Source organism: Salmo salar, chromosome 09, assembly GCF_965601325.2.
Source record: "Salmo salar chromosome 09, fSalSal1, whole genome shotgun sequence".
Lineage (NCBI taxonomy): Eukaryota > Metazoa > Chordata > Actinopteri > Salmoniformes > Salmonidae > Salmo > Salmo salar.
Window position 1 is genome coordinate 121,229,883 of NC_138299.1, and position 15,601 is coordinate 121,245,483.

General features: G+C 41.8%; 1 protein-coding gene across 2 annotated transcripts in view; it reads right to left on the reverse strand.

Moving 5' to 3' along the window:
* scn4ba (sodium channel, voltage-gated, type IV, beta a) overlaps positions 1–15,464 on the reverse strand; it is a 32,392-nt gene extending 16,928 nt beyond the window's left edge. For both annotated transcript variants that reach the window (XM_014214181.3, XM_014214183.3), the window contains exon 1: positions 14,674–15,464. In XM_014214181.3, the coding sequence (XP_014069656.1) occupies positions 14,674–14,767 (94 nt within the window). In that variant the 5' untranslated portion in view covers positions 14,768–15,464. The remainder of the gene's footprint in view (positions 1–14,673) is intronic.
* Between the last annotated feature and the right edge of the window lie 137 nt (positions 15,465–15,601).

Sequence of the window (15,601 nt, forward strand, 5' to 3'; positions counted from 1 at the left end):
TCTCTCATTCAATTTCTCTTCCTCCATCTTCCTCTCCGTGCGTGTTTACTAGTGGCCGTGTGGCCTTAGCCTGGTGCTTGGTTATCCATCTGGTTCCTTGAGCCCTCCACTTGGTGACTACAGATGTAGGCTGCTCTATTGCATATGGAAATGCATCAGGAGGGTTTTATAACACAGTCAAACAGAAGCATGTGAGTCACTCCATAGACCTGAGAGTGAGCATGAAGTTCAGTAAGTACACTCAGCCTGTGCAGCAGGCCTCTCTCTCTCTCTGGCCCTCTTACAGGCACATTGCTCCCTCAGCTACAGCACACCAAAACACAGTGCAGAGTGGAGGACATTGTTTCTTCTTGGATCACTGTCAAATAAAATCAAAGTGTATTTGTCAGGTGCGCCGAATACAACAGGTGTAGACCTTACCGTGAAATGCTTACTTACAGGCTCTAACCAATAGTGCAAAAAAGGTATTAGGTGAACAATAGGTAAGTAAAGAAATAAAACAACAGTAAAAAGACAGGCTATATACAGTAGCGAGGCTATAAAAGTAGCGAGGCTATATACAGACACCGGTTAGTCAGGCTTATTGAGGTAGTATGTACATGTAGATATGGTTAAAGTGACTATGCATATATGATGAACAGAGAGTAGCAGTAGCGTAAAAGAGGGGTTGGCGGGTGGTGGGTGGGACACAATGCAGATAGCCCGGTTAGCCAATGTGCGGGAGCACTGGTTGGTCGGCCCAATTGAGGTAGTATGTACATGAATGTATAGTTAAAGTGACTATGCATATATGATAAACAGAGAGTAGCAGCAGCGTAAAAATAAGGGTTGGGGGGGTGGGGGGGGCACACAATGCAAATAGTCCAGGTAGCCATTTGATTACCTGTTCAGGAGTCTTATGGCTTGGGGGTAAAAACTGTTGAGAAGCCTTTTTGTCCTAAACTTGGCACTCCGGTACCGCTTGCCATGCGGTAGTAGAGAGAACAGTCTATGACTGGGGTGGCTGGGGTCTTTGACAATTCGGTAACGTTGCTTCAGCTACACCGGAGAAAGCCAAGGAAAGGTTGTTTTGGAGGGAAAAAAACGAACAAACATGGAAACGCGCGTATGCTAGAGGTATCCAGTGTCATTTTAGCTGAACCCTCCAACCCTCTCAAGAGAACATGACTCACCTAAACAGCAACATGACATAATGACAACAGACCCCTATTAGAACAGAACAGAATTTGGATTTCTCAGAAAGTCGCCATCTTATTTTTCCAGTATGTGAGTCTTGGCGGATTTGAACTATTGTCTACCTTTATCTGTGTTCTAACTTAATGATAAAACACTGAATGTGGAGCATAATGGCTTAGGATGCCAAGATGGAGATCATTTTCTTAAGCATTTTTGTTGAGAACATCAGCCCTTAGTCATTATCTTTTGAAATTGTTTCCAATTCCAGGGGGACTATGACAAACTGTATTAGCACAAACGAGGCATCATTCAACTTATTTGAAAACAGGAACACACAAGAATTCAAGTCCACAATAGACCCACATACAGTGGGGGAAAAAAGTATTTGATCCCCTGCTGATTTTGTACATTTGCCCACTTACAAAGAAATGATCAGTCTATAATTTTAATGGTAGGTTTATATGAACAGTGAGAGACAGAATAACAACAAAAAAATCCAGAAAAACGCATGTCAAAAATGTTAGAAATTTATTTGCTTTTTAATGAGGGAAATAAGTATTTGACCCCTCTGCAAAACATGACTTAGTACTTGGTGGCAAAACCCTTGTTGGCAATCACAGAGGTCAGACATTTCTTGTAGTTGGCCACCAGGTTTGCACAGATCTCAGGAGGGATTTTGTCCCACTCCTCTTTGCAGATCTTCTTCAAGTCATTAAGGTTTCGAGGCTGACGTTTGGCAACTCGAACCTTCAGCTCCCTCCACAGATTTTCTATAGGATTAAGGTCTGGAGACTGGCGAGGCCACTCCAGGACCTTAATGTGCTTCTTCTTGAGCCACTCCTTTGTTGCCTTGGCCGTGTGTTTTGGGTCATTGTCATGCTGGAATACCCATTACGACCCATTTTCAATGCCCTGGCTGAGGGAAGGATGTTCTCACCCAAGATTTGACGGTACATGGCCCCGTCCATCGTCCCTTTGATGCAGTGAAGTTGTCCTGTCCCCTTAGCAGAAAAACACCCCCAAAGCATAATGTTTCCACCTCCATGTTTGACGGTGGAGATGGTGTTCTTGGGGTCATAGGCAGCATTCCTCCTCCTCCAAACACGGCGAGTTGAGTTGATGCCAAAGAGCTCCATTTTGGTCTCATCTGACCACAACACTTTCATCAGTTGTCCTCTGAATCATTCCGATGTTCATTGGCAAACTTCAGACGGGCATGTATATGTATTCTTGAGCAAGGGGACCTTGCGGGGGCTGCAGGATTTCAGTCCTTCACGGCGTAGTGTGTTATCAATTGTTTTCTTGGTGACTATGGTCCCAGCTGTCTTGAGATCATTGACAAGATCCTCCCGTGTAGTTCTGGGCTGATTCCTCACCGTTCTCATGCTCATTGCAACTCCCGAGGTGAGATCTTGCATGGAGCCCCAGGCTGAGGGATATTGACAGTTCTTTTGTGTTTCTTCCATTTGCGAATAATCGCACCAAATGTTGTCACCTTCTCACCACGCTGCCTGGCGATGGTCTTGTAGCCCATTCCAGCCTAGTGTAGGTCTACAATCTTGTCCCAGACATCCTTGGAGAGCTCTTTGGTCTTGGCCATGGTGGAGAGTTTGGAATCTGATTGATTGATTGCTTCTGTGGGCAGGTGTCTTTTATACAGGTAACAAGCTGCGGTTAGGAGCACACCCTTTAAGAGTGTGCTCCTAATCTCAGCTCGTTACCTGTATAAAAGACACCTGGGAGCCAGAAATCTTTCTGATTGAGAGGGGGTCAAATACTTATTTCCCTCATTAAAATGCAAATCAATTTATAACATTTTTGACATGCGTTTTTCGGGATATTTTTGTTGTTATTCTGTCTCTCACTGTTCAAATAAACCTACCATTAAAATTATAGACTGATCATTTCTTTGTCAGAGGGCAAACGTACAAAATCAGCAGGGGATCAAATACTTTTTTCCCCCACTGTACCATAGCAAGCATCCCCCAACCCAGGGGATGGGAATTCATTAAAACAATCAACTCCTCAGCGCTGACCTTGTAACCCAATGGGAAATCTCTTGACGATTACTACAATGTACATTTCGTACAAAAAAGCTAATTGAACAGCATCAAATTGCTTTCTGGTTCATTTGGGCTGGTTTTAGGAAATCTCCAAGAAAAAGTCCTAGTTTTCATTTTTTCCTAATCAACCCTATTCTCCCAAGGTACCTTAATTCATGAAGTCATCAAACATTCCCTCATAACCTTGACATACATAATCCTCCAGTAAATCTAAATGGCCCAACCATGGCCCAACCACCTATGATTTTAGTACAGCAATTCAAACCATCACTTCAGCAGGTGTGCAATACAAAAACAAGTGCCACCGCAGTTTTTCAGTCTAACATCGCAACCACGGACCACAGCAAGGAGTCTATCATTACATGTTACAATCCATGTAGATTAATGTCGCAAACAATGCCAGTGCATAGTGTTAGTATTACAACACATTGCTATGTACAGGCCGTCAGCACGGTCCAGTAATAGTACACAGGGGAGGAGTGCTGAGTGTCCGTGTGTGGTCAGTGGAGTTATGTAGCTCTGGGGAGTACATATCTGTATGTGGGTGAGGGTTGATGACATTCAAAACTGTGTGTCTCTCGCTCTCACTCTGTGTGTGTGTGTGTGTGTGTGTGTGTGTGTGTGTGTGTGTGTGTGTGTGTGTGTGTGTGTGTGTGTGTGTGTGTGTGTGTGTGTGTGTGTGTGTGTGTGTGTGTGTGTGTGTGTGTGTGTGTGTGTGTGTGTGTGTGTGTGTGTGTGTGCTTGCCAGCCTGTGTGTGGGCACGTGTTTGTGCGAGTGGGGAAGGGGGAATTCTTACGGTATTGGCCGGGCTGAAATAACTATTCGGCCTGAAAGAGTGGCGTGTGTCTGAAGAGGAAATGACATCAGCCCGGGATGTGGGTGCTGGTATTGGCAGGGGCACAGACCAGCTTAAGACGAGTATGGTTATGAACACCAGGGCAGCTGGTGCTGTCGGCCCTCCTCATGATTGTGGCTCAGTCCAGACTAATCTGTGGATCAACAGGATGTCACGAGCTCATAACCAGAACAGTGTGCTCATAACCAGGACAGTGTGCCCCGTCCATAACACACACAGAGATAATTAAGTGCACGTGCCGCAGCACTTATATGCAAACACAAATCTACACACACTTGTTAATGTACACATCGCACTCATACACACGCGTTTGAATTATAAGACCGTCTGGACGTTAAAAAGACTAAGTTGAACTTTGTTACTGGAGACAAACAAGCTCATGGTCAAAGGTCAAAGAGTCAACTGAAGCTCAACATCTGACCAGCCTTATGGTGTCGAGGTCTCTGAGACCAGACCGTTTGTCAGGTAATCAAGCCAGAGGGAGATGTAGAGGGAGACAGGGGCATCCCTCTAATCCCATTCACACTCTGACAATAAAAAATGATCTACTCTCCTTGGTCCCAGCCACTTCGTCTATTTCTGCTGAGCTAGGTCTTTAACATTCACTGCTGCTGGCTAGGAACGTTGTTCCGCCACGGTTGTTTCAGCTCTGTGTGGTACCCTACACGCTATTCATGACTATACAGAGTTAGGTCATACATGATAAATAATACTACGTCTAAAGGTTTTAGCATTACATCCACAATAAATGGGATGTGTTGTGGTGGGTTTGCAGGAAATGGATTGCTTCCCAATGCCATTTCTGTTCACAACAACATAACAAGCCGACATCACAAGCCATACCAAATAACCTCTAAAAAGGCCACACCCTTCGTTATAGTGGGGCTAAGAGGACAGGTTCAGCTAGGAAGAGAGAGGACCCCCCCCCCCCTGTGTTGTTTTCATGTTGTGTTGCTACCATGCTGTGTTGTCATGTGTTGCTGCCATGCTAGGTTGCTGTCTTAGGTCTCTCTTTATGTAGTGTTGTGGTGGCTCTCTTGTCGTGATGTGTGTTTTGTCATGTTGTTGTCATGTTGTGTTGCTACCATGCTGTGTTGTCATGTGTTGCTGCCATGCTATGTTGCTGTCTTAGGTCTCTCTTTATGTAGTGTTGTGGTGGCTCTCTTGTCGTGATGTGTGTTTTGTCATGTTGTTGTCATGTTGTGTTACTACTATGCTGTGTTGTCATGTTATCCCCCGTCCCCGCAGGAGGCCTATTGCCTTTTGGTAGGTCGTCATTGTAAGTAAGAATTTGTTCTTAACTGACTTACCTAGTTAACCTGTTATGGCTAGGGGGCAGTATTTTCACGGCTGGATAAAAAACGTACCCGATTTAATCTGGTTACTACTCCTGCCCAGTAACTAGAATATGCATATAATTATCGTTAATCTAACCACACTGTCCGATTTCAAAAAGGCTTTACAACGAAAGCAAAACATTAGATTATGTCAGCAGAGTACCAAGCCAGAAATAATCAGACACCCATTTTTCAAGCCAGCATATAATGTCACCAAAACCCAGAAGACAGCTAAATGCAGCACTCACCTTTGATGATCTTCATCAGATGACAACCCTAGGACATTATGTTATACAATACATGCATGTTTTGTTCAATCAAGTTCATATTTATATCAAAAACCAGCTTTTTACATTAGCATGTGACGTTCAGAACTAGCATACCCCCCGCAAACTTCCGGGGAATTCGCTAACATTTTACTAAATTACTCACGATAAACGTTCACAAAAAGCATAACAATTATTTTAAGAATTATAGATACAGACCTCCTCTATGCACTCGATATGTCCGATTTTAAAATAGCTTTTTGGTGAAAGTACATTTTGCAATATTCTAAGTACATAGCCCAGGCATCACGGGCTCGCTATTTAGACACCCGGCAAGTTTAGCACTCACCATAATCATATTTACTATTATAAAAGTTTCATTACCTTTTGTTGTCTTCGTCAGAATACACACCCAGGACTGCTACTTCAATAACAAATGTTGGTTTGGTCCAAAATAATCCATCGTTATATCCGAATAGCGGCGTTTTGTTCGTGCGTTCCAGACACTATCCAAAATAGTAAAGAAGTGTCATGCGCATGGCGCAATTCGTGACAATAAAATTCTAAGTATTCCATTACCGTAATTCGAAGCATGTCAACCGCTGTTTAAAATCAATTTTTACGACATTTTTCTCGTAGAAAAGCGATAATATTCCGACAGGGAATCTCCTTTTCGGCAAACAGAGGAAAAAATCCCAAAGGCGGGGGCGGTCGGGGTCACGCGCATAAGCCAGTGTCCCTTGATCGGCCACTTGAGAAAGGCGATAATGTGTTTCAGCCTGGGGCTGGAATGACGACATTCTGTTTTTTCCCGGGCTCTGAGCGCCTATGGACGACGTGGGAAGTGTCACGTTAGAGCAGAGATCCTTAGTAAATGATAGAGATGGAAAAGAAGTTCAACAAATGGTCAGACAGGCCACTTCCTGTAAAGGAATCTCTCAGGTTTTGACCTGCCATTTGAGTTCTGTTATACTCACAGACACCATTCAAACAGTTTTAGAAAATTTAGGGTGTTTTCTATCCATATGTAATAAGTATATGCATATTCTAGTTACTGGGTAGGAGTGGTAACCAGATTAAATCGGGTATGTTTTTTATCCAGCCGTGTCAATACTGCCCCCTAGCCCTAACAGGTTAAAATGCTGTGAAATAGTCATATGTTTGAAAAATTGAAGTTTTTGTATTTTTGAGGAATTTGTAATTCGCGCCACGCCTATCATTGGATATTGGAGCAGGTGTTCCGCTAGCGGAACGTCTAGATGTAAGAGGTTAAATAAAGGTTAAGTAAAAATTAAATAAAATTAATAAAAATAGAGTCAAATGCTACACCATTAAACATGGTTAAAGTCTTGACCTCCAAAGGCATGGCATGTCAGTGTATTATCTCAGGAGTCTATTGTCATGACTGACCATGAGAATCCAAATAGGTCAGATCAGGTTTGCAATGAATCATTTCAATCAGACCCCCTCTCAGAGGTGGGGAGGAGGCAACTGGTGGGGATTAACAACTCACATCCTGTTGTAAATCAAGAAGAGAAGATTCAGGTCTCCCTCTCCAATATTCACCAAAGGAATCTCCTTTGTTATACTCTAAACTCTAACATGTTCAGAAGCTAATACTGGAACAATATTTCCAACATAGAATGTTGGGAATGGCCAAAGGCGATCTATAGAAAACGAATGTCATTTTGTTTGTTATTTTGTGATGTCATTAAACATGTTATAAAGGAAATACTTTAACTTGGAAAGTATACCCACTATGTGTACGAAGTGTCCATCCTATGCATTGTGCATGTAATATGAAAAATGATGAAAGTGTTTGTGTTAAAAAACCTCTTACATCTAGACGTTCCGCTAGCGGAACACCTGCTCCAATATCCAATGACAGGCGTGGTGCGAATTACAAATTCCTCCAAAATCCCAAAACTTCAATTTTTCAAACATATGACTATTTTACACCATTTTAAAGACAAGACTCTCCTTTATCTAACCACACTGTCCGATTTCAAAAAGGCTTTATAGCGAAAGCAAAACATTAGATTATGTCAGCAGAGTACCCAGCCAGAAATAATCAGACACCCATTTTTCAAGCTAGCATATAATGTCACAAAAAACAAACCACAGCTAAATTCAGCACTAAGCTTTGATGATCTTCATCAAATGACACGCCTAGGACATTATGTTATACAATACATGCATGTTTTGTTCAATTAAGTTCATATTTATATCAAAAACCACCTTTTACATTAGCATGTGACGTTCAGAACTAGCATTCCCACCGAACACTTCCGGTGAATTTACTAAATTACTCACGATAAACGTTCACAAAAAACATAACAATTATTTTAAGAATTATAGATACAGAACTCCTTTATGCACTCGCTATGTCAGATTTTAAAATAGCTTTTCGGTGAAAGCACATTTTGCAATATTCTGAGTAGATAGCCCAGCCATCATGGCTAGCTATTTTGACACCCACCAAGTTTGACCCTCACCAAACTCCGATTTACTATTAGAAAAGTTTGATTACCTTTGGTGTTCTTAGTCAGAATGCACTCCCAGGACTGCTACTTCAATAACAAATGTTGGTTTGGTTCAAAATAATCCATAGTTATATCCAAATAGCGGCGTTTTGTTTGTGCGTTCAAGACACTATCCAAGGGTGACGAAGGGTTACGCTCCCGACGCGTTTCGTGACCAAAGAATTCGAAATATTCCATTACCGTACTTCGAAGCATGTCAACCGCTGTTTAAAATCAATTTTTATGCCATTTTTCTCGTAAAAAAGCGATAATATTCCGACCGGGAGTGGTTGTTTTCGTTCAAAGAGAGAGAAAGTAAACATGGAGTCGACTCGTGCACGAGCCTCAGTCTCATAGTACTCTGACCGGCCACTATCCAAACGCGCTAATGTTTTTCAGCCAGGGCCTGCAAAGCCACGATTCAGCTTTTTGCCGCCTTCTGAGAGCCCATGGGAGCCGTAGGAAGTGTCACGTAACAGCAGAGATCCTCTGTTTTGGATAGAGATAATCAAGAAGGCCAAGAAATGGTCAGACAGGGTACTTCCTGTACAGAATCTTCTCAGGTTTTGGCCTGCCAAATGAGTTCTGTTATACTCACAGACACCATTCAAACAGTTTTAGAAACTTTGGAGTGTTTTCTATCCAAAGCTAATAATTATAGGCATATTCTAGTTTCTGGGCAGGAGTAATAATCAGATTAAATCGGGTACGTTTTTTATCCGGCCGTGAAAATACTGCCCCCTATCCATAACAGGTTAACCTCTCTAGGGAAGGTGGGACGAAATCGTCCCACCCTATTCAACAGCGATTGAAAAATCACAGCGCCAGATTTAAAACAACAAAATGTCATAATTCAAAGTTCTCAAACATAAGACATTGCTGCATTTCAAGACATTTCACGTAAATACATTCATGATTTCTTACCCAAAGAGGGCGGCGGTTCGTGTGCAAAGTATATGATTACTGTAAGTGAGAGTAGTTTCCAAATGTACCCATGTTAAGTGTCATTGTCCCTCTCTGCCTCCCCCCCCTCTCCATCTCTTTTGTAACAAGCAGCCATGTTGTGTCATTCCACTAGGGACCTTTTTTAACATATTAAGTGTGTATGTTTATCCTGTGTTCCCATTTAATTAGCTAGTAAATAAATAATTAAACCAATTTGTGTAGTACCGAATCATAAGTAAGGCTCGGGTTTTTGCAGATGCAAGGAGGTTATGACTGTTCAGAATGATGGTATGATACGAGGTTATGATTAATAAGTTGACCGTTTATAGATGTGATAGGTAAAGACCTTTTAGAGTTTGATTTCGGAGATGGTAACTCTTTAAAGAACCACTCTCGTGGTGACCCAGATCTTAATCAGTTAATTGTTACATGATTATTTTAATTGGGTAACAATTAAACACAGTTGTTGATTAGATAAATAACAGATTCATGTTAAAGACAAGTCATGACACTATACACCATGGGTATTTATAGTATGTCATGTGTGTGTACATGACTTAAACGGCTTAAAATCATCTGTATTTTTAGCTAAACAACAGATATCCAACAGATATCCACCGGGGTAGTTTACATGACTCTTTCAGAGACAAAGTATCACTACCCCTCCAGCAATTCAATGCCTTGGTAATGGTCAAAGTTATCTGATAGCAGACCCGACCACTTATCCACCCAGTCTGGTCCTGCAAACTTGACTTTCATATAGGGAGCTGAATGCAGATTCAAGTTACACATACACTCAAATCAAATCTTCTTGGTCGTGTGCACAAATTTTGCAGATGTTATCGCAGGTGCAGCAAAATGCTTGTGTTTGTAGCTCCAACAGTGCAGTAATACCCAACAATACTATATATATATATATATATATATATATATATAAAGAGCCATTTATAACTATATTTTAATTAAGAAATATCAATACGTCCGGAATATAAATATACATCTATATGATGTATAGAGAGTATATTAATAGAAAAGGTGTGTACAGAAGGAGTTATTAAGGATGAGTCATGACCAGAATACAGTATATACTGTACCTATAAAGTGGGTAAAACAGTTTGTAAACGTTATTAAAATGACCAGTGTTCAATGACTCTATGTACATAGGGCAGCAGTCTCTAAGGTGCAGGTTAGAGTACCGAGTGGTACCAGTCTGATGGCCTGGAGATAAAAGCTGTTTTTCAGTCTGTCACAAACTCAAATGAGTGCATTGTGTTATAGGTTTTATGATGCGAGTACCGTATCTTAACCAAAGTAGATTGTTTTAAGATTGTTTTATACATCAGTTGGGGTCTCTATAAGCTACAATATGAGGTCCTAAATCAAGCATGAAAGTGCATAGCTGTGTGGGCTAATATAGTCAAAATGTTTGCCTTGGGGTAAGTTGAGCTAATGGCCATGGGGCAAGTTGAGCCAATGGTCACATACCCATACAAATGATAATTACATTTAGTCAGTTCTACGCATAATATGCATAGTATTTTTTGTCAGGCATATGAACTCAAGATGCATTTTTATTGTTACAGAGCAGACATCATCATGCCCTGTGCATGCATATGTGAAACAAGTAGCGGTTAGCCCCCCTTGAGGTTCATGAGAGAACAGGACATGAGAGAAGGGAAGAAGTCCTTTGAAGCAGCAGCACATGATGAAAAAAATAGACTGAATGACACTGAAGAAGTACATTGAAAAAAAATATATATATATATATGTACAATACCAGTCAAAAGTTTGGACACACCTACTCATTCAAGGGTTTTTCTACATTGTAGAATAATAGTGAAGACATCAAAACTATGAAATAACACATATGGAATCATGTAGTAACCAAAACAGTGTTAAACAAATCAAAATATATTGGTGTGGGGGTGCTTTGCTGGTGACACTGTCAGGGATTTATTTAGAATTCAAGGCACACTTAACCAGCATTCTGCAGCGATAGGCCATCCCATCTGATAACATGGAGTCTGAGCTTGTTAAACATATCAAGCATTTTGCAGACCAGTTTCATCCCACTGAGCACAGACCTCAATTCCACGATGGTTCAACTTAATGTCATTGAAATGACATGGAAACAACGTTGATTCAACCAGTGTGTGCCCAGTCGGATGGGCTTCGAAGCCTTGACTACTTGCCTATGAATATGCACATTGAAACAACATCCCTGTCCCAGACAACTGGTCAATAAATGGAAGGGTAAGTGATAGTGAACAGAGAGATCTATATATGAATGTCGGCATACATTTAAGATATACAATATACCATACCCCCATTCCATGAATTCAACTTTGACCTACCAGCACCATCACCCACCGTCACAGGACACCATCACCCACTTACCCCAAGGCAGCTCAACTTGTCCTGACCCTATGCTCAACTTACTCCATACCCAGGGTAAGTTGGGCCAAGAGACCACTTTTTTTTGGACAAGCGATGTTTTCAAAACTGTTATGTTTACATAAATTCTGATTCTTTCCAGGGATACACAACGTCCTGAAATATATGTAGATATCTTTGTTACAAATAATACTATATTTCCTTGACATAGTGGTGCTGAATGTAAAAAATGTCTCAACTTACCCCACTCTCCCCTACGTTAATTACCCATTAGTCTGGCTGAGGGTGAGAGTTCCCGTGTGTCGTACAAGTAGTTTTCCTCCATTAGACTTACAGGAAAAATAGATGAATAATGCCAGAGGAGATTTTGGCTATTTCACGCCTGCTCTCTCACTTCAAGCACAAACAGATGAGAAGGGGCTTGGTTTTTCATCAGGACTGCACAGCCCTTAGTAAAGATGCACTCCGGGATCTTTAAGGTGCAATATGCCGAAATTGCTCTGCCATTTCCTGGTTGCAAAAAAATCAAATCGTTCGCTTCATTTCAGTTTATGTAACAAAATAAGCATTCAGAATGTAAAGAATCATTGTACTATCTAAACCGGTGTGAAATATATTTTTAATAACACACAATATTTCATTTTCAGCTGTTTGAAGCTGATGTACAAAACCGAATGTAAAAGACTCAATTATGAAACTTTAGAACGGGTAGCATAGAAATAGTGCACACTGAATAGATATACCACTTGCTTTCAATGAGAATGGCAGATATATACACTGTAATTCACATTTTTATGTGAATTTGGTCGGGTCACCCAAAAAGTTACATTTGGCATCTTTAAGCACAACAAATTTGCAACATATAGTACGAATTGGATTTGTAACATATCATACAAATTGCAATATATATTTTTGGAAAATGCAGCAAGTAACATACCATACCAAAATGGATAACTTAGTACAGAATTGGATGACATAGTATACAAAAAATGGGGACCACATTTGGCTCGTGAGCACCACTTTCAAAACTACTGGCTGAAATTATACCAAAGTTTGAGATTGCATCTTTAAGCCTTATATTGGGTGTTTGTCTGGCTACATCCTAATCTGCAACTAAAATATTGTAATTCCCTGACCTTCTGTCCATTACCTGATGTGAAGTACAAGTCTCACAGCTAACATCTCTCATACTGTATTCTAATAGTCTCTCTCTCAACTCTGTTAATGTAGAACGACCATGGGATCTAATGATATGATAACTGCCGGTCCATTATATGTGACATTTTGGTCGCACAAACGTTCCAGCAACATTAAAGATCCTTCCCGGGTCTCTGATGGATGTCTCGAGGGGGTGTTGGATTGTCTTAGGCCTGGCTGGTCGATATGTGAACCCCGTTCATTTTATTGGAGGTTAAACCCTCCACTGTACGCTTGGGGGATATATATGAGCATGCACATTAACCCGTCGCCCCCCAGCTGTAGAAAAAATACCTGTACTTCACCTTGACACAGAGCCTGGCAGAGAATCCAGAGAAAACTGACCAAGTGATACACACAGGCAAGAGATGCTACTTATCAGGTATGTCTTAATCTAATATCATGTCAGATTCCATCTCAAAGAAATATGAAAATGAAAAGCCTATTTATTATTGGTAGCTTTCTGCTGTGTCGGCCTCTTTAGAACCGTATGCTAATTTAGACTCATAAACATGTTTTAAGATGTTTTGTGTAATCTTGTAATCTTGCCAAAAAGGCACTCACCTCAAAAGATGCTGAGGAGTCTTAGGTTATCCCACAAATAATTGTGTCCATATTACAGTACGTGCTAACAATTAGCGATAACAAACTGACATGATCATGTGTGGATTCTCAAATACATCGGGCATAGTTTGTCTACAGCTCGAGTAACTATACTGTGTTATTGTGCATTATACAGCACTATATGTTGAAACAATATGGAATATGACACAATATCTGGCAGTCAGGTACTCTACTACAAAGCTAACCTATATACTACAGCAATTTGTATCAAAAAACATCATATCGCCCAGACATTTAAATGTAGGGTACCATGTGGTTATTGGACCATTCTTAGTGGTCACACTAGTCTGTACGTAGCTAAACAAAACATTTAAAAAATATAATAAAAACATAGCAGGAAGAAGACTGGGGAGAATAATAATGCAAGGATATCCTGCGATTTGAGTAGTTATTGATCCAACCTGCTCATTATCACACTTTTTAATTGTATATTAAATATATTTTCCCCAAAATGTATAAATACAAAATATGATATTCCTCCGTACATTCTGATAAACTTCCCTCCCTGTATTAACACCTTACACTTCATCTCATCAGCTGTATGAGTTAAAAATGTTCCTGATTAAGTGGCATGTGTAAATGTAGCGTGACAGAATGAAGTGCGCAGTAGAATCTGCATCACTAGATCCTCTGACGGGAAGACAGTGTAAAGGGCTATCTTTTGACAACTACACTGTGTTCCTCACAAGACAACTTCCATCCCACTGCCTCATCTAGATGTATATTGTCTTGTCCCATGGATCATTCTCTCCATTCCTCCCTGAAGCATGGCAGAAGATGTAAATATTGGACATCATCATACTCATTGACTTGGCAGGTCCATTGGCAGTGCCCGTAATTCCACTTGCCCTAAACAGGATCCATTGTTACCAGCATCTTCTTACTGACTCAGAATCTACGCAAGGATAGCTAAAATTGATGCCCTCCACTCACTCTCTTAGTGAACCGTAAAATAGCAAGAATCAGCACTCGCTGCACCGGCGTGGCTAAAACACACAACTCAGAGTCTCCCAATATAGAAAAGCATGAGCCATGTAACCAAATAAACCCCTGCCTTACAAGCAATAAGTGTGCAGCCTTGTCTGCCGGCGTCGGACACATTTCTGCAAGCTCGGCAGAAACTGTAGTGATTTGGCTGGCACTCCAGGGGTAGATGGAGGAAGACGGGTGCAGAGAGAGAGATCAAGAGAGAGTTAGAGAGAGAGAGAGAGAGAGAGAGAGAGAGAGAGAGAGAGAGAGGGTTAAGGATAGGAGAGGAATAATGGCAGTATAAAGTCAGCTTTTGGACTCACCGAGCAGAAGTGTGACGACAACACTGGCATGGACGGTGTCTCCTGAGCTCAAACACCTGGACATAGAGAACCTGCCGCTTCCTTTGGACTCCATATCCTACTGCGTCTGTCTGGCAATCTGTCCGTCCGTCTGTTTATCTGTCTGTCTGCCCCTGGATACGCACTCTGGGTGTGTGGGTGTGTGTTGGCTAGAGCAAGCAGGGGTGTGGGTGGGATAGAGGGGAGGGGTAGGGTGAAGTAGGACGCAGAGCGAGCAAATAAAAAAAAACAAGACTTGTCACTCTGCAAAGTCCTGCGATGAGTGTCTCCCTCCTCTTCTCTCCTTCTTTGAATTGAGTCCCAGAGAAGGAGAAAGAGGGTGAAGGAAGGCTAATTGCTGGATTATGAGTTATGTCTACCCTTCTGTATCTGCCAGGCAGAAAACAGACTGAAAGAGAGAGTAACAGAAAGAGACAGACGAAGTCAAGGCTGCTGCACCTGATCCAGGCTTTCTCTCTCTCTCTTTGCTTCAGTCCCTCACTCTTGCTCGCCGACACACTGATTATCCACTGAATCCCACAGCCTGAGAGCTAGAACAGGCAGAGGAGACGAAAAAAACTCACTCAGAGAGAGCGAGTGAGCGTCTGCACCGCAGAGCTGTGGAGCTGTGGAGGCAGTCAGGGGAGAGAGGATGTCAGCGTTCCCTCTGATGGAGAGCTGCATGCGGGGGGAGGGAGTGGAGGGGACAGCAGAGCCTGGAGCTCAGGCACAAATGCTGCAGGCAGCAGGCAGGCGATATGTGTCTCCCTAGCCGGCACAGGGACGAATGAGTGGGGAGGGGGAGCTACTGCAGAAGAGTCATGGAGGATAGAGCGAGAGAGCGAGAGGGAAAGAGGGGAGGGGGACGGAGGGGAGAGGAGTAGAAGGGGGGGGCCTTCAGGCTGATTGC